We start from the raw sequence: 27,318 nt of genomic DNA on the forward strand, positions 1-27,318 counted from the left end.
TTATTTTTTCTTCAACTTGTAAGTCTTTAACTTGTAAGCCTTGCAGCAGCTGCAGAGTAGCACCTTACATGTGGAGACAGATACCAAGGTGAAAATATATAACAAGGAGCTACTGTACTGACTTTACAGTCCATTTTTATACCAAAATCAGTGAAAACTTCTCATTTTAATTTAAACAAAGTTGCCATGGAATTTCTAGTTTGCGGCACAAGAGTGTTGGTAAATTGGGGAGGGTTCAGAGAAGAGCCACAAGAATGATTGAAGGATTGGAAAAACATGCCTTTATAGTGATAGACTTAAGGAGGCCAATATATTTAGCTTATCAAAGAGAAGGTTAAAGGGTGATTTGATCAGTCTGTAATTACCTATGTGAGGAACAGAAATTTGATAATAGAGGGCTCTTCCGTCTAGCAGACAAGGGTATAACAAGATCCAGTGGGTTCTCCATCACTGCCAATTTTTAAATCAAGGTTGGATGTTTTTCTACAAAACGTGCTCTAATTCAAATAGGAATTAATTCAGGTATTCCTATAGTCTGTGTTATCAAGGTCAGACTAAATTATCAGAATTGTCCCTTCTGACCTTAAACTATAAATCTGTAAGTGAAGCTGAGACCAATGACCTTGTCCTAGAATGTAGGATCAGTTTGCTGTTCATGGAAAAATTGTGGTCTTGGGTATATTCCCTTCTCAACATGTAAAGGCTTAATTCCTGATTACAGAACATACACATCTATCCTGAGTGGAGAGCTGCTTATTAATCTCTTTAAACTACAAATTGGGCTGCCAGATGTTCTTTTTAGGGGTATCTGTGGCTGATGCTGCAGCTAATCTGCATAATGTAAAATGGTTGTAATCTTTGACAAAGTATATTTAGCGTAAAACACTAGAGGAACGGCAGCTTCAGGACTCCAGAGATTCAGAAGCAAGAGGCAGCCTCTCAGAGGAGAAAGTGATGCTTCATCTCTTCCCAGGAGAGAACTGTACACTCATCCCCCTCCCTGAGGTGGCCAGAGTAGTCCACTCCAAGGCTTTCTGCACAGTGCATTGGCAGGAAACTGGCAAATGCAAACAGAATACAAAGGACTCTCACTTATTGCCTCCTGCCCAAATCCTAGGCATTCAGAGTGGTCAGGGGACAGCCAGAGGGCAGCTAAAGTACCCTCGGGGATCAGAGGGTAAGAGTGGCGGAAGGACAGAGAGCACTATGGAGCAAGGCAGAACCTCTCAGCCCATAGCGGAAGTCTCTGCAAACCCTGAAGATGTCTCCCCAGAGAGTGGCCTGACAGAAGGACCCACTGGTTTCAGCATCACAAACTCTATCGAAAAACCACCTTCTGGACTTCAGGACCCAGGAGGGAGTCTGGAGAAGCCAATCTTCATGGCTTTCTGTGCTGAGGGTGAGGAGGCCCTGGCCAGTGACCAAGCAACCAAGCTACCATCATGCAACACAGCTTGTGTTTGCAGCAAGATCCCTGACCTGGAGGAACTCTCTCTGCTCGATCCATTCCCTCGGTATATGAAGTCCTGTCAGGATCTGATTGTCCCAGAGAAATGTTTTTGCACAGACAAACTGCAAGGGAAAGACCCTGCTCCCTCAGCTGGGAGTGCCTCTCCTGTGGCTCTTCCAGCTGAGAATACAGAGGCAGCTGACCCCTGTTCTGCACAGATAGCAAGAGTTGTGGTAGCATCGCCTGGCAGTGGCCTATCCAGACCTGAAACTCAAGCTACCCACAGCCAGGGACCACAGCCTGATACTTTTAGTAAGGTTTTACAAGATGCAATAGTGGAGGAGACTCAAGAGAAGCTGAGCTCTTCATTTCTGCATCCACCTCAGGGACAACCTTCTGCAAAGCCTCTGAAGGATGACCCAAGCCGACTTGCTCAACAGGTCAGAGAGGAGGGATGGAGTCTACGAAACTCTGAGAGCCTTACGTTGGCTGAAGTTTACCTCATGATGGGCAAGCCAAACAAGCTGCAGCTGGAATATGACTGGCTAGCTATGTTAGGGCCAGAAACCCAGGATTCCAGGGACGAAACATCTGAACCCAGTGCTGTCCCCACATCTTCCACCTTTCACAAGCAAAGACTCCTCAACTGCCTCTTAAAACTCATCTCCACTGAAGTCAACCCCAAACCAGTAAGTAACTAGCATTGATGCCCTATGCGTGACGCTTGATTTTGGAGACAATTGCTTGTTCCTGTTGTTTCCATGGTAAGCCCTATGGAGATCTTAGAGATTTCTATCTGAAAATCATCCCAGGCAGCTTGCAGCAGAGTTAGACTCCTTCCACTATATGCTGCAGCTACTGTTTTTTAATCCCATTTTAACTTTTAACAGTATATTCCATGTGTCTTCAGCTTCAGTAGCTGTTATGATTAAGGCTACGATTTTGTCATGGACATTTTTAGTAAAAATCACAGACAAGTCATGGTCAATTAACAGAAATTTACGGAAGCCATGACCTCTCCCTGACGTTTACTAAAAACGTCCATGACAAAACACGGAGGGAGGAGGATCCAGCACCCTGCCCTGCTGTGGCTGGGAGCTGTGGCCCCTGCCCAGTAGCTGGGAGGGGGCCCCCTGCCTGTGGCAGCTAGGGAGCTGTGGGGGATACCCCCGCTGCCCACGGAGGCTGGGCAGCTGCCGGGGGATTTCCCGCCCGTGGTGGCTGGGGCACCCCAAAAATTCTTGGTCACCGGGGAACTGCCGGGTGATTTCCCCAACTCCCCGCCAATGCTGGCAGGGGTACCTTGAAGCTCCAGACCATCACAGGAGGTGGGGGTACCCTGTAGCTCCCAGCAGCTGTGGGCTGAAGTCATCGAGATCTGTGGAAGTCACAGATTCCGTAACTTCCGCGACCTGCATGACCAAATCATAGCGTTAGTTATGATGAATATTTAACATGGCTGCTGTAGCAGCCAAGTCATGAGATTAGCAGCATGCTAGGCTATTTAGAGTTAATCCATTAGGAGGAACTATAAACCCTTGATTACGGTTGTTAATTTGACTTTTTAAAGTATTGGCATGAAAATTAATTGATTTATCTTGGGTGGCTGAGCCAGCCAGGTCCTCCATTCTTCTGCAGTGGTAAAAAATGATAAATGCTTCTGATTCCAAGGTGATATATAGAACAACTGGTCTAGGAGTGAGCTCTGAAAGTGATTCCCTAGAAGTGGCAGTGTGCGTTTGTATCTTAGTGACTCCAGAATAAATGTGGTGTTTTACACATAAAAAATATTTTTCTGAACTGCAAGCCCAGTGGACCTAATGTGGGACTTGAGTCAGTCTGTGTTCCTTCCTTCCTTCCTTCCTTGCACATCATCCACCAATGTTAAAGATTTTACAGGGTAAATTCTGCCCTCTGATGCTCATTCAGCCTGTTTTTAATGGTGTAGCTGATTGGAGCTTAATAAGTGATTCTGTTGATGCATAGGAAGAAATTAGAATATAACAGGTATGACTGAATAAACTTGAGTTAAAGGTGATGTTTGCATAGTTATTTCAAATTAAATTAAACATTCATCATTTGTGCTGGGAAATGTGTAGTTTTTTGATCTTTGCTTGCTGGTGGAGACTTGGTTCTTTTCCTCTTTTTTTCAAACTCTCTTCTGATTCTAACTTCTAAACCTGAGGAGAGTCCCAAGTCTCTCCACCAAGGAGCAGACATGATCCTATCAGCCAAAGCTCATTAGACAGTAGTGTTTTTGCTGATGGCATTTCTGAGCAGCTCCTCCCTGAAAACTGGTTCCTGGTGGAATTGTGGCTTTCGATTTATACTATCACCTTTCATTCTGGTTTGCCTTGTGGTCAGGCATCTTACAGATCTGTACTGATCTCTTCTCCTAGCGGTTGGTGATGGAAAGCTTCACACTGGGAGACATGTGACATCCAGCGAAACCACATTAATTATAAATGTGAGCAGATGTAAAGTAGGAAGAGGAACACTATCTTTATTAATAATAATAATTAATAATAATAAAAAGCCAAGTGAAACTTGAGGCATTAACTTGGAAGTACATTCCTGACCTTTCAGTTTCATTGATGTCTTTATCATGGTAATGAAATGTCCTGGAAAAATTAAGTCCTTTCAGATAATAAAACTTAAAGGGTAAGTGAACTCATTTCTTTATATGGCCAGAGCCAGTTTAGATGACAGTGGCTGTCAGTAAAAAGTAAACATTCTCATATCGATTGTATTGTGATATTGTGGGGAGATGACAGGCATTCTGGGACGAAATGTTTACTTTTTAATTGCAACCATTGTAGATCTGGAAACCCCCTGCAGTTTTATTCTTTTAAACCTGCTGCACCTCAGATGGCTATAGGGAAGGTAAAATATTTCTGCTAGGAGGCACTTGAGTTCCACTGGAGATCAGTTTTGTCAGCTGTGACACATGCCTAATCTTTGCTGCCACATGAAGCATGTGATCAGAGGTCACTCTTTTTTGCTGCAGCGTTTCCAGGTCTGCCCTGAAAATAGCTTCTTAATAATAGCAGGTTAGATGTTGTGAATTTCAGGGGCAGCTGAGCCATCATTGATTCAGACTGTAATTCATCATTGCCGATCTGGATGATCCATGCTGTTGAGGTGAAAGATAAAAATCTGCTGTAACAAAAGATGCATTGATTGACTCTTTTCACAAGACTGTATGTAACCAAACCAGAATGGCTAACTGTGTTGTGATTCTTTCCTTTAAATGAAGATTATCAGCATAAAACAAACTGTAGCAAATTGCATTGCAATCAAGTGTGGGAGGTAATTTTATGCCTGTGGTTACATACAGATTCTTTTAAAAGACAGCCTTTGTTAGAAAACATCATAAACAACTTTTGTAGTGAAATTAATTGTATATGCCTGGAACATTAGCAAAGGGCCTCACCATGTGGCTCTGACTTTAATTGCTATGATATTATCTGAAATAGGAAAAGAAACGGGCAGCATTTCAGAACAGATCACCTTTGATGCCAAGTCAGAATAGCTCATTTTACAATTAAACTTTGTTTCCCACATATCTTTGCAACAAAAGGAAGCAACTGCATGGTTACTGAGTATGTGATAGTTAAGTTGTCAGTTTTGCTACTGAACCTAAAAGCAGACCTTTTTGTAGCTTATAGTCTTTATCTGCCCTCTGTTATGGCTTTTTCTGATAAGATCTCAAACCGCTAGCACGATGATGAGGCCTATTAAATGCCAACTTGATTCTAACAAAATAATAACGTTTCACATATGTAGGGTGACGAGATATCCGGTTTTTAAAGGGACAGTCCCATATTTATATATTGCAGGTGTCCTGACTTTTTCTTAAAAATGGGCAAATCGTCCCGTATTTTTGGTCCCTCCTCCCATCAGTAATGGCAGGTCGTACTGCTGGACAGATCCCTGCTTGCCAGCTACCCACCCACCAGCGGTGAGTGGGAGGGTCCAGTGGCAGAGGATAGGCACAAAGCCTTGGAAACAAGCAGGGAGAACTGGAGGTCCTGGTGATGTCAAGGAATTATGACGTGATTGGAATAACAGAGACTTGGTGGGATAACTCACATGACTGGAGTACTGTCATGGATGGTTATAAACTGTTCAGGAAGGACAGGCAGGGCAGAAAAGGTGGGGGAGTAGCACTGTATGTAAGGGAGCAGTATGACTGCTCAGAGCTCCGGTACGAAACTGCAGAAAAACCTGAGTGTCTCTGGATTAAGTTTAGAAGTGTGTGCAACAAGAGTGATGTAGTGGTGGGAGTCTGCTATAGACCACCGGACCAGGGGGATGAGGTGGATGAGGCTTTCTTCTGGCAGCTCGCAGAAGCTACTAGATCGCACGCCCTGGTTCTCATGGGTGAATTTAATTTTCCTGATATCTGCTGGGAGAGCAATACAGCGGTGCATAGACAATCCAGGAAGTTTTTGGAAAGCGTAGGGGACAATTTCCTGGTGCGAGTGCTAGAGGAGCCAACTGGGGGGGAGCTTTTCTTGACCTGCTGCTCACAAACCGGGAAGAATTAGTAGGGGAAGCAAAAGTGGATGGGAATCTGGGAGGCAGTGACCATGAGTATAAAAATATTGCTCGGGCATGTAGGAATGATATCAGGAGGGCCAAATTGCACCTGGAGCTGCAGCTAGCCAGAGATGTCAAGAGTAACAAGAAGGGTTTCTTCAGGTATGTTGGCAACAAGAAGAAAGCCAAGGAATGTGTGGGCCCCTTACTGAATGAGGGAGGCAACCTAGTGACAGAGGATGTGGAAAAAGCTAATGTACTCAATGCTTTTTTTGCCTCTGTTTTCACTAACAAGGTCAGCTCCCAGACTGCTGCGCTGGGCATCACAAAATGGGGAAGAGATGGCCAGCCCTCTGTGGAGATAGAATCATAGAATATCAGGGTTGGAAGGGACCCCAGAAGGTCATCTAGTCCAACCCCCTGCTCAAAGCAGGACCAATTCCCAGTTAAATCATCCCAGCCAGGGCTTTGTCAAGCCTGACCTTAAAAACCTCTAAGGAAGGAGATTCTACCACCTCCCTAGGTAACGCATTCCAGTGTTTCACCACCCTCTTAGTGAAAAAGTTTTTCCTAATATCCAATCTAAACCTCCCCCACTGCAACTTGAGACCATTACTCCTCGTTCTGTCATCTGCTACCATTGAGAACAGTCTAGAGCCATCCTCTTTGGAACCCCCTTTCAGGTAGTTGAAAGCAGCTATCAAATCCCCCCTCATTCTTCTCTTCTGCAGGCTAAACAATCCCAGCTCCCTCAGCCTCTCCTTATAACTCATGTGTTCCAGTCCCCTAATCATTTTTGTTGCCCTTCGCTGGACTCTCTCCAATTTATCCACATCCTTCTTGAAGTGTGGGGCCCAAAACTGGACACAGTACTCCAGATGAGGCCTCACCAATGTCGAATAGAGGGGAATGATCACGTCCCTCGATCTGCTTGCTATGCCCCTACTTATACATCCCAAAATGCCATTGGCCTTCTTGGCAACAAGGGCACACTGCTGACTCATATCCAGCTTCTCGTCCACTGTCACCCCTAGGTCCTTTTCTGCAGAACTGCTGCCTAGCCATTCGGTCCCTAGTCTGTAGCTGTGCATTGGGTTCTTCCGTCCTAAGTGCAGGACCCTGCACTTATCCTTATTGAACCTCATCAGATTCCTTTTGGCCCAATCTTCCAATTGGTCTAGGTCCTTCTGTATCCTATCCCTCCCCTCCAGCGTATCTACCACTCCTCCCAGTTTAGTATCATCCGCAAATTTGCTGAGAGTGCAATCCACACCATCCTCCAGATCATTTATGAAGATATTGAATAAAACCGGCCCCAGGACCGACCCCTGGGGCACTCCACTTGATACCGGCTGCCAACTAGACATGGAGCCATTGATCACTACCCGTTGAGCCCGACAATTTAGCCAGCTTTCTACCCACCTTATGGTGCATTCATCCAGCCCATACTTCCTTAACTTGCTGACAAGAATACTATGGGAGACCGTGTCAAAAGCTTTGCTAAAGTCAAGAAACAATACATCCACTGCTTTCCCTTCATCCACAGAACCAGTAATCTCATCATAAAAGGCGATTAGATTAGTCAGGCATGACCTTCCCTTGGTGAATCCATGCTGGCTGTTCCTGATCACTTTCCTCTCATGCAAGTGCTTCAGGATTGATTCTTTGAGGACCTGCTCCATGATTTTTCCAGGGACTGAGGTGAGGCTGACTGGCCTGTAGTTCCCAGGATCTTCCTTCTTCCCTTTTTTAAAGATTGGCACTACATTAGCCTTTTTCCAGTCATCCGGGACTTCCCCGGTTCGCCACGAGTTTTCAAAGATAATGGCCAGTGGCTCTGCAATCACAGCCGCCAATTCCTTCAGCACTCTCGGATGCAACTCGTCCGGCCCCATGGACTTGTGCACGTCCAGCTTTTCTAAATAGTCCCTAACCGCCTCTATCTCCACAGAGGGCTGGCCATCTCTTCCGCATTTTGTGATGCCCAGCGCAGCAGTCTGGGAGCTGACCTTGTTAGTGAAAACAGAGGCAAAAAAAGCATTGAGTACATTAGCTTTTTCCACATCCTCTGTCACTAGGTTGCCTCCCTCATTCAGTAAGGGGCCCACACATTCCTTGGCTTTCTTCTTGTTGCCAACATACCTGAAGAAACCCTTCTTGTTACTCTTGACATCTCTGGCTAGCTGCAGCTCCAGGTGCGATTTGGCCCTCCTGATAACATTCCTACATGCCCGAGCAATATTTTTATACTCTTCCCTGGTCATATGTCCAACCTTCCACTTCTTGTAAGCTTCTTTTTTATGTTTAAGATCCGCTAGGATTTCACCATTAAGCCAAGTTGGTCGCCTGCCATATTTACTATTCTTTCGACTCATCGGGATGGTTTGTCCCTGTAACCTCAACAGGGATTCCTTGAAATACAGCCAGCTCTCCTGGACTCCTTTCCCCTTCAAGTTAGTCCCCTAGGGGATCCTGGCCATCCGTTCCCTGAGGGAGTCGAAGTCTGCTTTCCTGAAGTCCAGGGTCCGTATCCTGCTGCTTACCTTTGTTCCCTGCGTCAGGATCCTGAACTCAACCAACTCATGGTCACTGCCTCCCAGATTCCCATCCACTTTTGCTTCCCCCACTAATTCTACCCGGTTTGTGAGCAGCAGGTCAAGAAAAGCACCCCCCCTAGTTGGCTCCTCTAGCACTTGCGCCAGGAAATTGTCCCCTACGCTTTCCAAAAACTTCCTGCATTGTCTATGCACCGCTGTATTGCTCTCCCAGCAGATATCAGGAAAATTAAAGTCACCCATGAGAATCAGGGCATGCGATCTAGTAGCTTCCGTGAGCTGCCGGAAGAAAGCCTCATCCACCTCATCCCCGTGGTCCGGTGGTCTATAGCAGACTCCCACCACTACATCACTCTTGTTGCACACACTTCTAAACTTAATCCAGAGACACTCAGGTTTTTCTGCAGTTTCGTACCGGAGCTCTGAGCAGTCATACTGCTCCCTTACATACAGTGCTACTCCCCCACCTTTTCTGCCCTGCCTGTCCTTCCTGAACAGTTTATAACCATCCATGACAGTACTCCAGTCATATGAGTTATCCCACCAAGTCTCTGTTATTCCGATCACGTCATAGTTCCTTGACATCACCAGGACCTCCAGTTCTCCCTAACCTCAGGGAGATAGAGGTGGTTAGGGACTATTTAGAAAAGCTGGACGTGCACAAGTCCATGGGGCCGGACGAGTTGCATCCGAGAGTGCTGAAGGAATTGGCGGCTGTGATTGCAGAGCCATTGGCCATTATCTTTGAAAACTCGTGGCGAACTGGGGAAGTCCCGGATGACTGGAAAAAGGCTAATGTAGTGCCAATCTTTAAAAAAGGGAAGAAGGAGGATCCTGGGAACTACAGGCCAGTCAGCCTCACCTCAGTCCCTGGAAAAATCATGGAGCAGGTCCTCAAAGAATCAATTCTGAAGCACTTGCATGAGAGGAAAGTGATCAGGAACAGCCAGCATGGATTCACCAAGGGAAGGTCATGCCTGACTAATCTAATCGCCTTTTATGATGAGATTACTGGTTCTGTGGATGAAGGGAAAGCAGTGGATGTATTGTTTCTTGACTTTAGCAAAGCTTTTGACACTGTCTCCCACAGTATTCTTGTCAGCAAGTTAAGGAAGTATGGGCTGGATGAATGCACTATAAGGTGGGTAGAAAGTTGGCTAGATTGTCGGGCTCAACGGGTAGTGATCAATGGCTCCATGTCTAGTTGGCAGCCGGTATCAAGTGGAGTGCCCCAAGGGTCGGTCCTGGGGCCGGTTTTGTCCAATATCTTCATAAATGATCTGGAGGATGGTGTGGATTGCACTCTCAGCAAATTTGCAGATGATACTAAACTGGGAGGAGTGGTAGATACGCTGGAGGGGAGGGATAGGATACAGAAGGACCTAGACAAATTGGAGGATTGGGCCAAAAGAAATCTGATGAGGTTCAATAAGGATAAGTGCAGGGTCCTGCACTTAGGACGGAAGAACCCAATGCACCGCTACAGACTAGGGACCGAATGGCTAGGCAGCAGTTCTGCGGAAAAGGACCTAGGGGTGACGGTGGACGAGAAGCTGGATATGAGTCAGCAGTGTGCCCTTGTTGCCAAGAAGGCCAATGGCATTTTGGGATGTATAAGTAGGGGCATAGCGAGCAGATCGAGGGACGTGATCGTTCCCCTCTATTCGACATTGGTGAGGCCTCATCTGGAGTACTGTGTCCAGTTTTGGGCCCCACACTTCAAGAAGGATGTGGATAAATTGGAGAGAGTCCAGCGAAGGGCAACAAAAATGATTAGGGGACTGGAACACATGAGTTATGAGGAGAGGCTGAGGGAGCTGGGATTGTTTAGCCTGCAGAAGAGAAGAATGAGGGGGGATTTGATAGCTGCTTTCAACTACCTGAAAGGGGGTTCCAAAGAGGATGGCTCTAGACTGTTCTCAATGGTAGCAGATGACAGAACGAGGAGTAATGGTCTCAAGTTGCAGTGGGGGAGGTTTAGATTAGATATTAGCAAAAACTTTTTCACTAAGAGGGTGGTGAAACACTGGAATGCGTTACCTAGGGAGGTGGTAGAATCTCCTTCCTTAGAGGTTTTTAAGGTAAGGCTTGACAAAGCCCTGGCTGGGATGATTTAACTGGGAATTGGTCCTGCTTCGAGCAGGGGGTTGGACTAGATGACCTTCTGGGGTCCCTTCCAACCCTGATATTCTATGATTCTATGATTCTATGAGTTGGCTGAGTTCAGGATCCTGACACAGTGAAGAAAGGTAAGCAGCAGGATATGGACCCTGGACTTCAGGAAAGCAGACTTCGACTCCCTCAGGGAACGGATGGGTAGGATCCCCTGGGGGACTAACATGAAGGGGAAAGGAGTCCAGGAGAGCTGGCTGTATTTCAAGGAATCCCTGTTGAGGTTACAGGGACAAACCATCCCAATGTGTCGAAAGAATAGTAAATATGGCAGGCGACCAGCTTGGCTTAACGGTGAAATCCTAGTGGATCTTAAACATTAAAAAAGAAGCTTACAAGAAGTGGAAGGTTGGACATATGACCAGGGAAGAGCATAAAAATATTGCTCGGACATGTAGGAATGAAATCAGGAGGGCCAAATCGCACCTGGAGCTGCAGCTAGCGAGAGATGTTAAGAGTAACAAGAAGGGTTTCTTCAGGTATGTTGGCAACAAGAAGAAAACCAAGGAAAGTATAGGCCCCTTACTGAATGAGGGAGGCAACCTAGTGACAGAGGATGTGGAAAAAGCTAATGTACTCAATGCTTTTTTTGCCTCTGTCTTCACTAACAAGGTCAGCTCCCAGACTGCTGCGCTGGGCATCACAACATGGGGAATAGATGGCCAGCCCTCTGTGGAGAAAGAGGTGGTTAGGGACTATTTAGAACAGCTGGACGTGCACAAGTCCATGGGGCCGGACGAGTTGCATCCGAGAGAGCTAAAGGAATTGGCGGCTGTGATTGCAGAGCTATTGGCCATTATCTTTGAAAACTCGTGGCGAACGGGGGAAGTCCCGGATGACTGGAAAAAGGCTAATGTAGTGCCAATCTTTAAAAAAGGCTGCTTTCAACTACCTGAGAGGTGGTTCCAGAGAGGATGGTTCTAGACTATTCTCAGTGGTAGAAGAGGACAGGACAAGGAGTAATGGTCTCAAGTTGCAGTGGGGGAGGTTTAGATTGGATATTAGGAAAAACTTTTTCACTAGGAGGGTGGTGAAACACTGGAATGCGTTGCCTAGGGAGGTGGTGGAATCTCCTTCCTTAGAGTCTTTTAAGGTCAGGCTTGACAAAGCCCTGGCTGGGATGATTTAACTGGGAATTGGTCTTGCTTTTGAGCAGTGGGTTGGACTAGATGACCTCCTGAGGTCCCTTCCAGCCCTGATATTCTATGATTCTATGATGGGGTGGGTGTGCAAGGCTGGTGGTGGAGCAAAACTGCAGTGCACCTGGCCAGCTGCTCCCCCTGTTGCTCTGTCAGCGCAGCCCACAGCTGCATGCCGACTCTCAGCCACCAGGGCCCCGCCCCCCGTCCTGTTTCCAGCCGGCACTGGCCGCACACTGTGAGCTGCAGTGACTGGTAAGTGCAGGCAGGCACCAGATGGCAGCCAGTTAGGTATCGCCCCTGCTGCCCACCCGGTGGCCCTTTAGCTACTCCCCCTCTCTCTGTCCTCTCCCTCCCCCTCCCCAGTCCCGCTTGTCCTCCATATCATCCCAGGCAGAGTGCGTTCCGTTCCCAGTGCTGTGCGGAGAGCCAGCCCGTGGTCGAAGTGCTCAGATCACCAACAGCCTGGCTGGCAGGTTCCTTCCTTCCCCTGCTGTGTCTGGCTGGGTTGGTGCCCCAGGAAAGTCCAAGACCCTCCAGCCCGGGGTACTGGCCAGGAGGAGCTGAGTCCTGCATGTACCAGAGCCCCACACAGCGCTGACACAGGGAAGCCTCTCTGTTCATCAGCTAAGCTCTGGAGTGGTGGCGGAAAGCAATTTCCAGCCTGTTCGTGCCCTGCCCCTGAAGGCTTCACAGCAGCCCCCCAGGCAGGGGCTTAGCGCCCTCTTTGCCTGTCTCCGCCCTGCCCCGCTCCTCCCCCCCAGTGTGTACCCCCAGGGAGTACAGGGCTTCTCCATCCCCTAGGCACCCTCTTCTGCTGAGACGGGTTTGCAGAAGCCCCTGCAGTCAGGTTCTCTGGGCCCTGGGGCACAATGCCTTAGGGCTTAACCCCTTCCTGCCTGTGCTGTAGCTGGGGGACAGGAGGCAGCTGGGTTATGTTGGTGGCTAGCAGCAGCCTGGAGATGTTGGCTACCTTTCGACACTTTGCAGGCAGGAAGGGACAAGCTACTTCCAACCACTGGGGAGTGGCAGAAGAGGGAGAAGAGATGAGCTCTGCAAAGAAATGGGCCAAGTCAGTTCCATCCCTTCCCTCCCACACAGTACAGAAAGGCTGCTGCTGGCCACATTCTGGTGTGAACCCTGGCAGAAATCGGGGGTGGGGGGGAATGTGACTGCATGCCCCTCCCAGTGTGTTGCCTTGGAAGACATGGCGCCAGGTACCAGGAGAGGTGGGTCCGTCCTGGGGCCCAGCCAGGCATGGAGGGCGGAGAATACTGGGCAGGGAGGGTCAGATTGGTCAGTCACCCCCCGTGTAAGAGAGGTGTACAGGTGTGTGTGAGACTTCTCCCCATGTATTTATAGGGGGGGGAGGTAGGGGTGTGTGAACCCTAAAGCCTTAAAGATAAGAAGGTAAATAAAAAGAATCCAACTATGTAGTATTTCTTTTTAATGGGCTCAGTCAAGTGATGTTAATTTGAATGTTTTGTACTGCATAGTTCTTCTGATTGATTGGTTGCCGTTGAACTTGCTTGAATGAGTAATTTTACCAGGTGTCCCATATTCAGCATAGGGAAATGCATTAACCAAATGCAGGAACCTACACATATGGTATGGATTAACCAAATACAGGAACATGCTGATCAATCACACTATAAAGTGGATAAGTTCGTAATGGATAATGGATAAGTTCGTAATGACTTTTAAGTTTCCTAGGAGGGCATTTGTTAAATAATTTATTGTAATATTCTGGCAGCATTTTGAACAATTGTGCTTGGTTTTTCAGACACCTGAGATGAACTCTGTCGCCACATCCCCTATAAAACCTACTCAAGAAGAGCAATCACTGACTCCTCCTGGGAAGGTGATTGCCATCAGCACCAGGAGTCCAGGCTGTGCCCGAAACCAATCTGCTCTTCGCAACAAGACCTTTTCTCCCAATGCTAGTTCCAGCTCCTCAGGTGAGCACCCATGGGAATGACCTCAGTGGATCATACCATTGGTCCACCAAATCACTACCCCAGTGTCCCATCCTTCAGAGGAAACCCTTCCCATAATTAAGGCTAAGATTATGTCATGGAAGTCACAGATTCTGTGACTTTGAGATTTCTGTGACATTTTCATCTTCAGCTGCTGCAGGCATTGGGGGGACCCTGCAGCTCTCAGCCTTTGCGAGCAGTGGGTGCTGGACCCCCCACCCCTCCTTCTATCCCTCTGCAAGGCTTGGGCTCTCACCCTTTTGTCAGCCCCATTTTTGTCAGTATTTTTTAGTAAAAGTCAGGGACAGGTCACAGACTTCTGTGCATTTTTGTTTATTGCTTGTGACCTGTCCCTGACTTTTACTAAAAATAACCATGACAAAAATCTTAAACTTACCCATAATGCACCTGGTCAGTTCTGCAATATTATTTCTGTGGCTGGTTGAGAAGGGATGATCATTCATTCTTGACAGTTGATGAAGACACACATCCCTGGTAACTTAGCTAGAGTCACTACAAGTTACTCGTATATAGGTTTATTTTTTTGAATCTTGCAAACTACTCACCTCAATAATGCATTTACATGTGGGAATGCTGTAGGTTAACTTTACGTGACTGTGAAACATTTTCTAGTAAAGGAAGCCACTCACTAGTCAGTCTTCCTGGGGAAGCATCCTTCTGTGAGATAATGATTGATGTTGGATTGTACAGTGTCATAAGGGTGAAGAATGTGGGGATAAGAAGTATGTTGGTTAAGATCAGGTAAAATAGCATTTAAAATGAGACATTCCTGTGTCATTCTACCAAGTTGGAATATTGAATGAGCATGAATTACCTTCTTATCCCACTAGAGGATTGTCGCTTGTCAGCTCCAACTGTGTGGACAGAATTTCAATGTCCTCATTCTCAGTCTAGTTGCTTTTGTCATCACACATTTTATGGCTTGCAGAACAGGCCATGAAGGTGTCAAGGTTACTGGGAATAATCAGCATTTTTATATCATTATTGTAATGCCAGTGCCTTAATGATCAATTTAATTAATGCTGTAAAACACTGTACTTAGGGCTCTGTGTGTTTCTCATTATAGAGTAATACGAAGCAATTTCATCTTAGTTTAAATCTTCCTTGCATTGGTTTGCAGACAAGACTGTATTTTAATTTTCAGGAAAGAGCCCAGTAATTTTATAGGTCTAAGTGTAAAAACCCTTTTTGTTAGTGCAAAGAGAAATGGGGGCAGTGGGGTGGGAAAGGGAAGTCAATCACCAGGGGAAAGGAGAGGTGAGGACATTGGACTATGCCCTGAGGGAGGGGGTGGGCAGTGAGTGTGGGAGGAGCAGATGAAGGGAAACCATCTCTGGGGCAAGGATTCTGAAGGAGTGGGAGCTGAAGAAGGGTTGGGAGTCAGTTTGCCCTCCGAGTAGCAGAGAGCACCCTCACCTCTCCCTGGGTGTAGACTGCAGACAGACTCTTCTGGTCCACAGTCATCTTGACCACTGGTGGTTGCTGCTTCAAGGACAGGTGTGTGTCCATGCTGTGCTGCAAATTCTGCCAGCAGTGCTGATCTCATGGGGGATGAAGGCTGTGCTGCTGGCCAACACAGAGATTGACCTGTCCTCCACTGACATCCTGCTCCCAGATAAGTCTCCTTCAGTTACCACCAGAAGGCATCTCAACAGCTGACTAATGTTACAGTAGTGCCCAAAGACCTTAATCAGTAGGAGTCCCCCGCATTGTGCTAAGCACCATACAAACTATTAAGAAGGCCCAGTTCCTGTCTCACAGATCTCTATAATTATCTTCCTTATAATTGGATATGGCAGACAGGCAAGTAGTATTATTCCCATGTTACAGTAATGGGAACTGAGGCACAGCTTCCAAACACAGAGGTACTTTAAAAATATGCGTGCACACACAAACTCTCTAAATAATAAGGCTCAATTTTCTTCTCAACTTAAAAATGTTGAATTCTCTTAGTGTTTGATTTTAAATATTCTCCTGTGAGAACTGCAGCTCAATCACTGTAGTGTTGTGCTTAAGAGCCTTCTGGAAAGTAACTAGCCTTTAAGCCAGAGGTCTCAAACTCAAATGACCAAGAAGGCCACATGAGGACTTTGGCCCGAGGGCCGCACCACTGACCTCCCTGGCCCCACCCTCACTCTGCCTCTTCCCACCCCTTCCCTGCCCCCATTCCAACCCCTTCCCTGAAATCCCCACTCCAACTCTGCCCCCTCCCTGCCCCCAGGGAGTGCAGGAGGGGTGCAGGGTGCAGCAGGGGGTTGGGGTGCAGGAGGGGTGCGGGGTGCGTCAGGGCTCAGGGCAGGGGTGCAGGGTGGAGCAAGCGGTCAGGGTGCAGGGTGAGGCAGGCGGCTCAAGGCCGGTTGGGGTGCAGGAGGGATGCAGGGTACAGCAGGGGGCTCAGGGCAGGGGTGCAGGGTGCAGCAGGGGGCTTAGGACAGGGCGTTGGGGTGCAGCAGGGGGCTTAAGGCAGGGGGTCAGGGTGCAGTAGGGGTTCCGGGGGGCGGATCCAGCCTGGCATGCACCGTGGGCAGGGCAGGCTGCTTGCCCTGCCCCCATGCTGCTCTGGGAAGCAGCCAGGACCTGTGCGGGGGGGGACAGGGGTTTGTGTGTTGCCCTGGCTGCTTCTCTAGGTACCTCCCCTGAAGCTCCCATTAGCCAGGAACAGAGATCCGTGGCCAAAGGGAGCTTCGGGGGAGGTACCTGGAGGAGCGGCCAGGGCAACACACAGACCCCTGTGCCTCCAGATCCTGGCCGCTTCTCGGTAAATGGCGGAGGTACCACAGGGAACTGGCAGGCCGCAGAAAATAACCCCGCGGGCCCAGTGTTTGAGACCCCTGCTTTAAACCAAAGTGAAAGTGACTTAAAAGTGTCAGTTTCACTCCTGTTTATAGTCACGTTCTAGCCTATTTTTGTTAGTAGTTGGGTAACACCCCTAGAGCCCCACACAGCTGCAGTATAAACTCACCAGGCCTTCTACTAGTAGGATGTTTCCAAAAGTGAAAGGCTCAATTCCAATGTTAAACAGTGTCCCTTAAGTGACTAGCCACAAGATGTCAGAGCATGTTAATATTGGAGCTGAGTGGAGTCTAATATTTATTTAATTTTCTTTCTTTATATAGAAGTTAACTTAGAAATTAGCTGACACGAGCACTGGAGCTATCATCTGCAAAATAAGTTTTCAGGTGCCTAAGTAGCCCCTGGAATCATGGTTAAAGATGCTCCCCTCACCAAGGTCTGAAATGGTGTTCCTGCCAGTGAAAGAGAAAATCTAGTATTCATGCAGCTCTAATTGAGATATTATATTGTATATCTGTCCCTTAGAAATAAAACAAAACGGTGCCTGCTTCTATGTAGCTTCATGTTCACATATAAATAGGAAGATATAGTTGTCTGTGTTAGCCTGCATCATTCACACCTGCTAATCGCAACATATAGAGATATAGTGCCACTCTTATGTTATAGGATTTTACTCACTAAGGTGAAAATAATGTAAAATCATAGCTTGAATTTAAGTAGTTTTTCACACTATCAGTATGGTACTTAGTAGCATTGATCTGGGTGCTGAATTTGGAAATTACTCCCAGAAAGTAAATCTAAGATGTATTTTCAGTGGTCTGGATCATAACTCTGTTAGTACACAGTAACAAACTCCATCTCATCTGTGCATAAAGTGCTATTAAAGTCTGCAGTAGAATGTCTGCCAGAAAATAAATAGTCAGGTTTTTAGAAATGAACCTTTTAGCTGTGATTTCTCACAGTGCTTTTTATCGTGAGCCTTTCTGACATCTAACTTCTTATAGCTAAATTGAGTTAGCTTTTCCAATAGAAAGTAACAATTTAAAAGCCAGCTTGTGCACACTCTAAGGGGAATTGAAAGTCTTGACTAACAGACAGTTTCACGGCAGCAGCAAAGAAGGCCAGGATGAGGAAAAAGGGGATTGTACACTGCGGGGAAAAAAGGGAAGAGCAGCAGGAGAGATACAGTGTGAACTAGAAAGTTTAAACAAAATTAAATTTGATCCCATAAACTATATTGCATCTGCTGAATGGTGTCTTACTGGGTACATTTGACACCCCTTTTTACTGCTTTATATAAGAAAATACCTTCTGCTGTCAGTTTTGTTTAACTCTTTTTACCAAATATAAATTGGTAACTAATAGTATCACAAACCATGTGGGCTTTGCTCTCCTGGTTTGTAACCAAAACCCCTAGGTGATTTTTAGAAAGGACGGTGTGGCCTCGTTAACTGAACACAATCCCACCACTTCCACTGACTTGTGTGGTCTTAACCAATTTACTATAAATTGCCTTTTTTTTTTTTTTTAAACTCTCTCACTGAAGTCAATGGGAATTGTGTCGCTCAGTAGCTCTTCAAAATCTTGAAATAGATTTCTCAGGAGAGTTCAGCATCCACTAGTGTAGCTGCTGGGTACTGAGCTCTTTTGAAATATGGCCCTACACTTTTATCTCGTATGTATCTGAGTGTCCGCATCTGTAAAATGGGGAAAATATATCCACTGCAAACTAGGTAAGTCAGGGTTAATGTTCTTCAAAGCACTCTTTAAGTAAAGTATTATGCATTATAATAAACTGTTATATAGACACCCAGTTTTATACGCACAGTGTAAATTTCACACACTTTTCAGTTGTCATAGAACATTAGCAATATTGGATTTCAGCCAGTGTGTTTTTTTCAAAATTGATTGGCAGCTTGGAGTGTGACATTGCATTGTTGTCCAAACCAAGATATTTTCCATTTATATTTAATTTTCAAAAAATGAAATTTTCACTAAATCATCATAACCTTATTTAATTATGCAAAAATCTATGGCCTCGTACCTCTGGGAGTAGTGGCAGAGTGTTTCTAGTGAACTGAGCAATAGTCTCTCAATTTACTGTAATCAGAAAGTTACATAGGGATTGTACCTCTGTATTTACCTTGTTCAACTATATTTCATACTTTAGTTTTTTTCAAATACAGTATCAATCTGAACCAGAAATAAACAATACAGAATCTTTGGACACTGACCTCTTATTTGCACTACACTCCTTTGCTTGTGAATGTATTAGTCATGTATATTTACCATTTGGAAAACCCGCCCTCAACTGTTTCAGCAGATATAAAAGATACACTTCTCAGTAGAGTCGTGTGAATCTCTGAATCAGATCCATAGATGTCAGTGTCTGTATTAATGTGTTGCTTTTTAACGCCTTTCATCCAAAGATCTCAAAGCAAATTAATGAGTCGCAATATCACTGTGAAGTATATAAGTGTATCCCCATTGTATAGATGGGGAGACTGAAGCACAAAGATATTGAGTTGCCCAGTGTCACACAGTGAGTCAGTTGCAGAGCCAGGAATATAATCCAGGAGTGCTGACTCCCAGTCCTGTTCTCCATCTACTAAATATAATTCCTTTCATTTTTATTTTGTTAAATGGTTGATTAAAATCTTCCAGGTTTGAGAAACCCCCCTAGACCTCTCTTGGCAGCTGGTCCCTCAAGTTCTGGAGGAGCTGATGCAGATGGTGGGCTCTTCGCAGTTCCCACGACTCTACCACCCAATAGCCGACATGGAAAGCTGTTCTTGCCTAGCAAGGAAGCAGAAATGACCTTCCGACAGCACTTGGACACGATCAGTGTAAGTGAAATTGTTTCAGGGTGACTGGCACTTTTAAGAGGGAGCAGGGTCCAGTGCACCTCTGACTGATTACCTGCTGCCCAATTAGGTTTAAGGGATGGCACCTGGGTCTTGTAAAGGGGGAGACAGCAGCAGGAGAAGGTGGACTACCCAGAGAGGTAAGGGTGCAGCTCGAGGATGTAGCTGTGGCAGAGACTGTGGAGAGCAGGAGGCTCCCGCAGGAGACCCAGAGTAACCAGGGGAGGGCCAAGAGAGCCCAAAGAGGGGTTGCCTGCTGATTTTTCTGATCCGGAAAAAGAGAATTGAAGAAGGCTGAGCTCCAGCTAGGAAGGGAAGGGAATGGCTGCTTGGTGAAGAGCAGACTGGGACAGAAGAGCTCCAGAACTGGCTGAATATGAACTTTTGTGTTGTGGTGATGGACTTTATTGTGGGACTTTGAGGATTGTTGTGAACTGTTTGTTATTGAACCAGTCCCAAGGAAGCATGGTGTTAGCCATGAGAGAGCCTGTGTAGAGTTTAAGGAGTCCTGAAAGAAGGGGAAATTGAGACAGGCCTCTATAGAGCCACACTTGGCCATCAGGGGGCACTACAGGCAGCCACGCCCTCTTACAGAGACCAGTGAACAAAATGTAGCATGCTGGAGCCTGACCCAGCTCCTAGTGGGGATTAAAATCCTACTGGTCCAAGAATGACTGATTTGAATATTAAAAAGCACCGTCTTCTTTATGAAGAAATGTCTCCAATAGTGTTCAGAACTGACATTACACTGGAAGAAGTTTGTCAGGTGCTTGAGCATACAGCTGAGCTTCAAAGCTACACCAACTTGAAAGCCAGAATGCGATCTCACTGGCACTTTGCTAATTCAAGTTCACCAGTTGAAGTCAAAGTTCTGTCGTATTTACACATGTAGAAAAACTAGTTGATATTTCTTTGTTTATCAAAGTTTGAAATGTCTCATCAGGTTTTGTTGACTCAATAACTACTTGTTCTTTTTCAAGTGATGGTCCCTGTTGTAGTCTACTGTGGGTTACACATGGATCCAGAGTCGGAGAATTTGAAAGAAGTGTCCATTGATATGCACATGCACCCTGACTCACCTCATGTTTCTGTTCAAGGTGATAAAGGTCACGGCAGACCAACTGCATCTCCAGTTCCTTCTCACTGCCACGTGGTCTGGGTTGGAGCCTCCAGTGTCCTCATCTCTGATGCAGCTCTGTTACCTTTAATTGTACATAGTTTTTAGTTTTAGTTGTAGTTTTAACAGCTCAGAATAAAGGTCAGCGACTTCCCCCAGTCCCCACACCCCCTATACCTTATTCGAGTACCGGACTATGCCCAGCATTTCAAACTGCACCTCCTGCCCACGATTCTTCTCGGTCAGTGATGACCACCAATGCTGTCTCTACAGCCTAGAAGAGGCTCTCATTGCAGCTAGGTGCAGTGTTTGTCAGTCTTTTCCCAGCTGTAGCAGAAGTCAAGCACTTTGTCTCCAGAAGTATCTCCTGGAGAAGGCCATGAGACTACAGTTGGACCCAGGCTGGAGAATTCCCCCATACATCTGCCAGAATCAGTGAGGAGTGTGCCTCCTGCTGCTACTACATCCAACTCCGGTAACAGCAGAGCCACCCCTACAGAGCTCGTGTTGGGGCCTATTTGGGAGATTTGGAAGCACTCCCATCAGTGTGGGACTAAGTTTTCCTCCAAGTCTTACCTCAAAGAAACACTCCTTCCACCAGCTCGGCCCAAGGGGATGACATGTGTTCTACATTCCACAGGCACAAAAAGAAGACCCGTAAACAGTGAGAACACTGGTTCCAGGCAGTGACCCATCGGTACTGCTATCTCCAGCACCTCACAAAACGTGAGACCCTCTGGCACCAGTAAAGTGCCACTACTGGCAGCCATAAAAGAGAGTGTAGTGTCCCTTCTGCCAGGGAGATCCTGATCTATGGCTGCACCCCAAGATGTCTTTGCTTTACTGGATCTAAAGTCGTCTCCTCCTCCATCGGGTCCTTCCAGCTCCAGGGAACTCATATTTCTGGCATAAGACATGCCTGCGGTACAGGGTCTATTGCCCCCTAACATATATGCTATACACCTCTCCATTGGCTCCAACGGTACTGCCTTTGGAACCAGTCCTCCTTTTCTTTTTTGGATGAATCTGAACCTGCAGAAGAATCACCTTTCCCATACCACTCCTATGCACCACCACAGAGACCGGCACAACCATGGTAGCAACTATCTGCTCACCTTCCCCAGAGCCTCTGGTGTCCCATGCCTTGGGAACTCCACAACGTCCCACAGAATAAAGGTGCGATTCCGGAAGCTGCAGAGATTCCCCTAGTCCTGGACTACATTTTGTCCTTAAAGATATCGGGTCTCTCTATCAGCTGCTTGGAAGTCTGTCTATCGGCAATTAGTGTGTTCCATCCTCCAACAGAGGGTTACTCAGTTTTTACACACCCACTAACCAATAGATTTTGGAAAGACCTCCTCAGAACGGTCCCACTCTACAAATGATCACACCTCAGTGGGACCTGAATCTGGTATTTTCAGTATTAACAAAAAAACCCCTTTGAGCCAGTGGCATCCTGCTCCATGTTCCTCCTCTCCATGAAGGTCACCTGCCTTGTTGCCATCACTTAACCGAGAAGGGTTGGTGAACTAAGGACTATGATGGTGGACCCGCCATTTACAGTATTCCACAAGGATAAGGTCTCTATACCTACACCCAAAATTTTATTTTTTACCAAAGGTCGTCTCCTGGTTTTATATTAACCAATCCATTCACCTACCTGTCTTCTTCCCACACACCCACAAACTCTACATCTCCCCTCAACATCTGACAGGCTTTGACCTTTTATCTACAGAGAACAAAAACAATCAGGAATTCCCCTCGCCTGTTCGTTGTGGTGGCAGAGAAAATCAGGGGCCAGGCTGTCTCCACCCAGAGAATCTCCAAATGGATTTCCAGCTGCATTAAATTCTGCTACCAGACGTTGAATCCAGGCTTTGGAGCTGTACTCCAGCTCCACTCCAGCTCCAGGCAAAAACCTGCAGCTCCACTGCTCTGGAGCTGCTCCGCGCTCCAGCTCCGGGCTCCGCTCCAAAGCCCTGGTCAAATCTGCCTTCCCCCCCACCCCCCATGAGGGTACAGACTCACTCCACTAGAGCTGAAGGAATAACCACAGCATCCCTTCAAGATGTGCCTCTCACAGAGATATGTAGAGCGGCCACATGGAGTATTCTGTCCACACATTTGCCACACACTGCACCTTGGTGCAGGACTTGGTGGCAGATGACTCCTTTGGCATGGTGGTTCTCCACATGACCCTTCTGTCCTCGTCCTCACACCCTCCTCCTACTTAGGTACTGCTTGTCAGTCACCCACAGTGGAATACAGTAGGGACCATCACTTGAAGAGGAGGTTACTTACCTCTAACTGGAGGCTCTTCGAGGTGGGTGGTCCCCATCTGTATTCCACTTCCCGCCCTCCTTCTCCTCTGCTTTGGATCTGCCAGATTCACATTGGAGAAGGAACTGGAGACCTGATCTGCCCTGCCCTTTGTCACCTCAGACAGAAGCACGAAGCAAGTTGGGGAGCATGTGTGGATCAACAGACACTACTTTCAAATTCTGACTCCCAAGTGCCTGTTGCGCATGCGTAATCCACAGCAGAATACAGGTACATCTCCAGGAACTTCCAGTAACAGGTAAGTAACCTCCTCATACCAAACCATGATAGATGAGTAGTTAGTAAAACATTTCCTTTGGGAGTGAGCTTCCTTCCCATAAAACTGGTAAAAGAATGTATTGCTCAGTTTATAAAATGAGTGATCCTGACAGAAAACATTATTGGAGTAGTTCCTAGAGGCCTTAAAAGAGATCAGGGCCCTATTGTGCTAGACCACCTACAAACACGCAGTGAGACTGGGCCTGCCCCAAACTGCCTAAGTGTAGATACACAATACAGACCAAATATGGGGGAGCAGGGGAAGCAGAAGCATGTAGAGATGAGGTGACTTGCCCAGAGTCTCACATCAGGTCAGTAGCGGATTCAGGAAAAGAACTCGGGTCTCCTGATTCCCAGTCTAATGCCCTGTCAGTTGGACCAAGCTGCTTCAGTGCTGAGGAGAACTGGAAGAGGACCTTAAAGTATTAATTTCTAGTTTAGGGAAATTAAACATAGTGTACATAGTTCAGTGGAGCTTTCCCCTCATTGAAGTCTAACTTTGAGCAGCCTGCAGTTAGAATAATATACAATTTCAATACACCATATACCAAAGATGAGGGAGGTATATATGGTCTGCAGGTAATTTTGGCATGAAGGACTTTAGATTGATTTGAAACTTAAGAACGGCCATACTGGGTCAGACCAAAGGTCCATCTAACCCAGGATCCTCTCTTCCGACTGGCTAATACCAGGTGCTTCAGAACAGGTAATCAAGTGATCCATCTTGTCGCCCATTCCCAGCTTCTGGCTGGGGTGTTTTGGATGAATGGACTATAAGATGGACAGAAAGCTGGCTAGATCGTTGGGCTCAACAGGTAGTGATCAATGGCTCTATGTCTAGTTGGCAGCCGGTATCAAGCGGAGTGTCCCAAGGGTCAGTCCTGGGGCCAGTTTTGTTCAATAGCTTCATTAATGATCTGGAGGATGGTGTGGATTGCACCCTCAGCAAGTTTGCAGATTACGCTAAACTAGGAGGAGTGGTAGATACACTGGAGGGTAGGGTTAGGATATAGAGGAACCTAGACAAATTAGAGGATTGGACCAAAAGAAATTTGAGGAGGTTCAACAAGGACAAGTGCAGAGTTCTGCACTTACGACAGAAGAATCCCATGCACTGCTACAGACTAGGGACCAAATGGCCAGGCAGCAGTTCTGCAGAAAAGGACCTAGGGGTTACAGTGGACGAGAAGCTGGATATGAATGAACAGTGTGCCCTTGTTGCCAAGAAGGCTAACAGCATTTTGGGCTGTACAAGTAGGAGCATTGCCAGCATATTTAGGGACGTGATCATTCCCCTCTATTTGGCATTGGTGAGGCCTCATCTGGATTACTTTGTCCAGTTTTGGGCCCCACGCTACAAGAAGGATGTGGAAAAATTGGAAAGAGTCCAGCAGAGGGCAACAAAAATAATTAGGGGGCTGGGGTACATGATTTATGAGGAGAGGCTGATGGAACTGGGATTATTTAGTTTGCAGAACAGAAGAATGAGATGGGATTTGATAGCTGCTTTCAACTACCTGAAAGGGGGCTCCAAAGAGGATGGATTTAGACTGTTCTCAGGGGTACCAGATGACAGGACAAGGAGTAATGGTCTCTAGTTGCAGTGGGGGAGGTTTAGGTTGGATATTAGGGAAAACTTTTAAACTAGGAGAATGGTGAAGCACTGGAATGCGTTACCTAGGGAGGTGGTGGAATCTCCTTCCTTAGAGTCTTTTAAGGTCAGGCTTGACAAAGCCCTGGCTGGGATGATTTAGTTGGTGATTGGTCCTGCTTTGAGCAGGGGGTTGGACTAGATGACCTCCTGAGGTCCCTTCCAACCCTGCTATTCTATGAAAGAGGTGTTGTTTTGTTTCTGGTGTCTTTAATAGTTACATTATTCATGAGAGTTTAGGGAGGAATTTTTCATGACTGGGTGGTCAAAATAGTGTGTAACACGTGTCCTTTCTCTCCCTGCCCCCCCCCGCTCCCCCAGATGCAGTCAGACTACTTCTTGCCAAAACCAAGGAGATTGCGGAACAGGCACCTGCGGAAGCCATTGGTGGTACAGGTCAGAGAAATTTGACTGAGTCTGGCATTTATTTGCTTGTTGAGTAGACAATCAGTGAGGTTTTCCTAAAAATAAGAATTTCGCTTCCTCTCTCATGTCCTCCGGGGAAATAAAACTGAAAGGTCATAGGGAACAAGGATTCTTCTTTGAGTAGTATCCCTATGGGTGCTCCACTGTAGGTGTGTATGCGTCCCTGTGTTTCTAATCGGAGATCTTTGGTAGCAGTGTCTGTTCGACCCATACATGTGCTCTCTCCTCGTGCTCTGCCTCAAGGCTAATTAGTGCTGCATGGTGAGCCACCTTTACTTCCTTCTTAACTGCCCCTGACTAGAGATGGAGTGATTAGCAGTCTATTCACAGATACTTTAGATTAGTGGTCTCCAAAGTGGGGTGTGCAAGACCATCCCTGGGGGTGTGCAGCAGGAGGAGCACTGCAGAAGGAGCATGGCGGCAGCAGCTCTCCTGAACCTTTGATTCTTCGGTGGGACGCCGGCAGCAGCTCGGCTCTCCCCGCTCCGTCTTTGGCGGCACCTTATTTATTTATTTATTTTTGCTTCCCTAGAGCTGGCGCTGGGGGTGCGCAATCCAAAAACTTTGGAGACCCCTGCTTTAGGTCTTTAGAAATTCTTTCTTAGTCATTCTTAAGCTATGTCTACATTGCATACCTTACAGTGACTAAGGTACTCAGTGTAGCCACTTTTTGCCAGCAGGAGAGCTCGCCTGCCGTCAAATTAAACCCACTGCCAGTGAGAAGCAGAAGCTTTGTTGGCGGGAGAGCATCTGCTGCTGACAAAGTCTCCTGCTGACAAAGCACTGTCCACACTGGTGCGTTTTGTCACTAAGACTTTTGTCAGTCAGGGGAGGGTTGTTTGGTTTTTTTCCACACCCTGACCAACAAAAGTTTAACGACAAAAGTGCAGCGTAGACATAGCCTTAGTGTGTTTGTGTGCGTTTTCTTCTTAGGTAATGGGGTTCATTGCTATTCTTTTCCCTTCCCCCTCACACCCAAAGTTTTTACTTTATTTTTTCCTCCTCTACTGGAGATTGCTGCCATCAAGGGGTATGCCCAGCTCCCTCAGGTTAAAGAGGTGCCTTTCCTGTAAGGAGGCCTTACTTATAACAAGTGGACATTCCCACCGCATACAGTGCCTCAGGGAGGCCCACATTCCCCAAAAGTGTGCTTTGTGTCAGCAACTGAAAGCCCAATCCTGGAAAAACTGGGAAATAAAGCTTAAAACTACCTCTGATGGAGGGAGCTCTGCAACCTGCAGTTGAATCTCCTCAGTGATGAGAGCCATCTCTGCAGCCTTCTACCTCCAAGGGGGGTGAACTGAAGAAGAAACCTTCAGATTCCCTGTGAAACATCTCCAAAATGAGAGCCACAAGTCCTCACAGTGAGTCCCTAACCAGCTAGAGGAGATCCCCGTCACATTTGGTCACTTCGGTACCAATGGCTCCTAAACATGGTACCCCCAAGTCATGTGGGTCATCCAGTGCGGACACCTGGAGTAAGCCTAAGGACCCTCTGGGCACAGACACTTGAGGTAGCAGTACTGCCTGTCAGACAGAAGCACAGACCGTACTGCTTGTGGGAAGTCGGCACCGATACGGAAACCCTCGGTACCAAAAACAACTAAACCTCACTGGACCGCTCATCTTGGTCAAGACTGCAGATTGCTTCGGTACTGATGAGTCAGCACTGGCAAGCCCTGACCGTACTGATGACCATGGCACTGCAGGAGTACAGATTTTCTAAGAACCTGGTGGTATCTGAAACCCCAGAGTTTCCTTTACTCGGTACTGGATTCATCTCAAACCCTGAATCACCACCAGTACTAAGCAGTTTGCCTCCAGTCTCCTTATCTGCACCTCCAATTGGTAGCGGCCAGGAGGAGTTTCTCTGTCACTCACATTATGCTCCCTCCCACCCTCAGCCCGGACCTTCCCAGGCACAGTTTCACTCTGGATTCCAACCCCATGGTATGACCAGCTGTGGGCTCTGTCACCCATGCCTTTTCCACGGCCACAGCAGCCACACCAGAGC

The 27,318-nt window shown here is 46.8% G+C and overlaps 1 protein-coding gene across 5 annotated transcripts in view; it reads left to right on the plus strand.

Annotated features, from left to right (window-relative positions):
* The window catches only part of CRAMP1 (cramped chromatin regulator homolog 1), a 121,823-nt gene that overhangs the window by 59,942 nt on the left and 34,563 nt on the right, over window positions 1-27,318 (plus strand). For all 5 annotated transcript variants that reach the window (XM_073362971.1, XM_073362970.1, XM_073362972.1 and 2 more), the window contains exons 10-13: window positions 877-2,139; window positions 13,642-13,816; window positions 19,313-19,494; window positions 25,200-25,274. In XM_073362971.1, coding sequence (XP_073219072.1) covers window positions 877-2,139; window positions 13,642-13,816; window positions 19,313-19,494; window positions 25,200-25,274 — 1,695 coding nt within the window. The remainder of the gene's footprint in view (window positions 1-876; window positions 2,140-13,641; window positions 13,817-19,312; window positions 19,495-25,199; window positions 25,275-27,318) is intronic.

Source organism: Lepidochelys kempii, chromosome 10, assembly GCF_965140265.1.
Source record: "Lepidochelys kempii isolate rLepKem1 chromosome 10, rLepKem1.hap2, whole genome shotgun sequence".
NCBI classification, from domain to species: Eukaryota; Metazoa; Chordata; order Testudines; family Cheloniidae; genus Lepidochelys; species Lepidochelys kempii.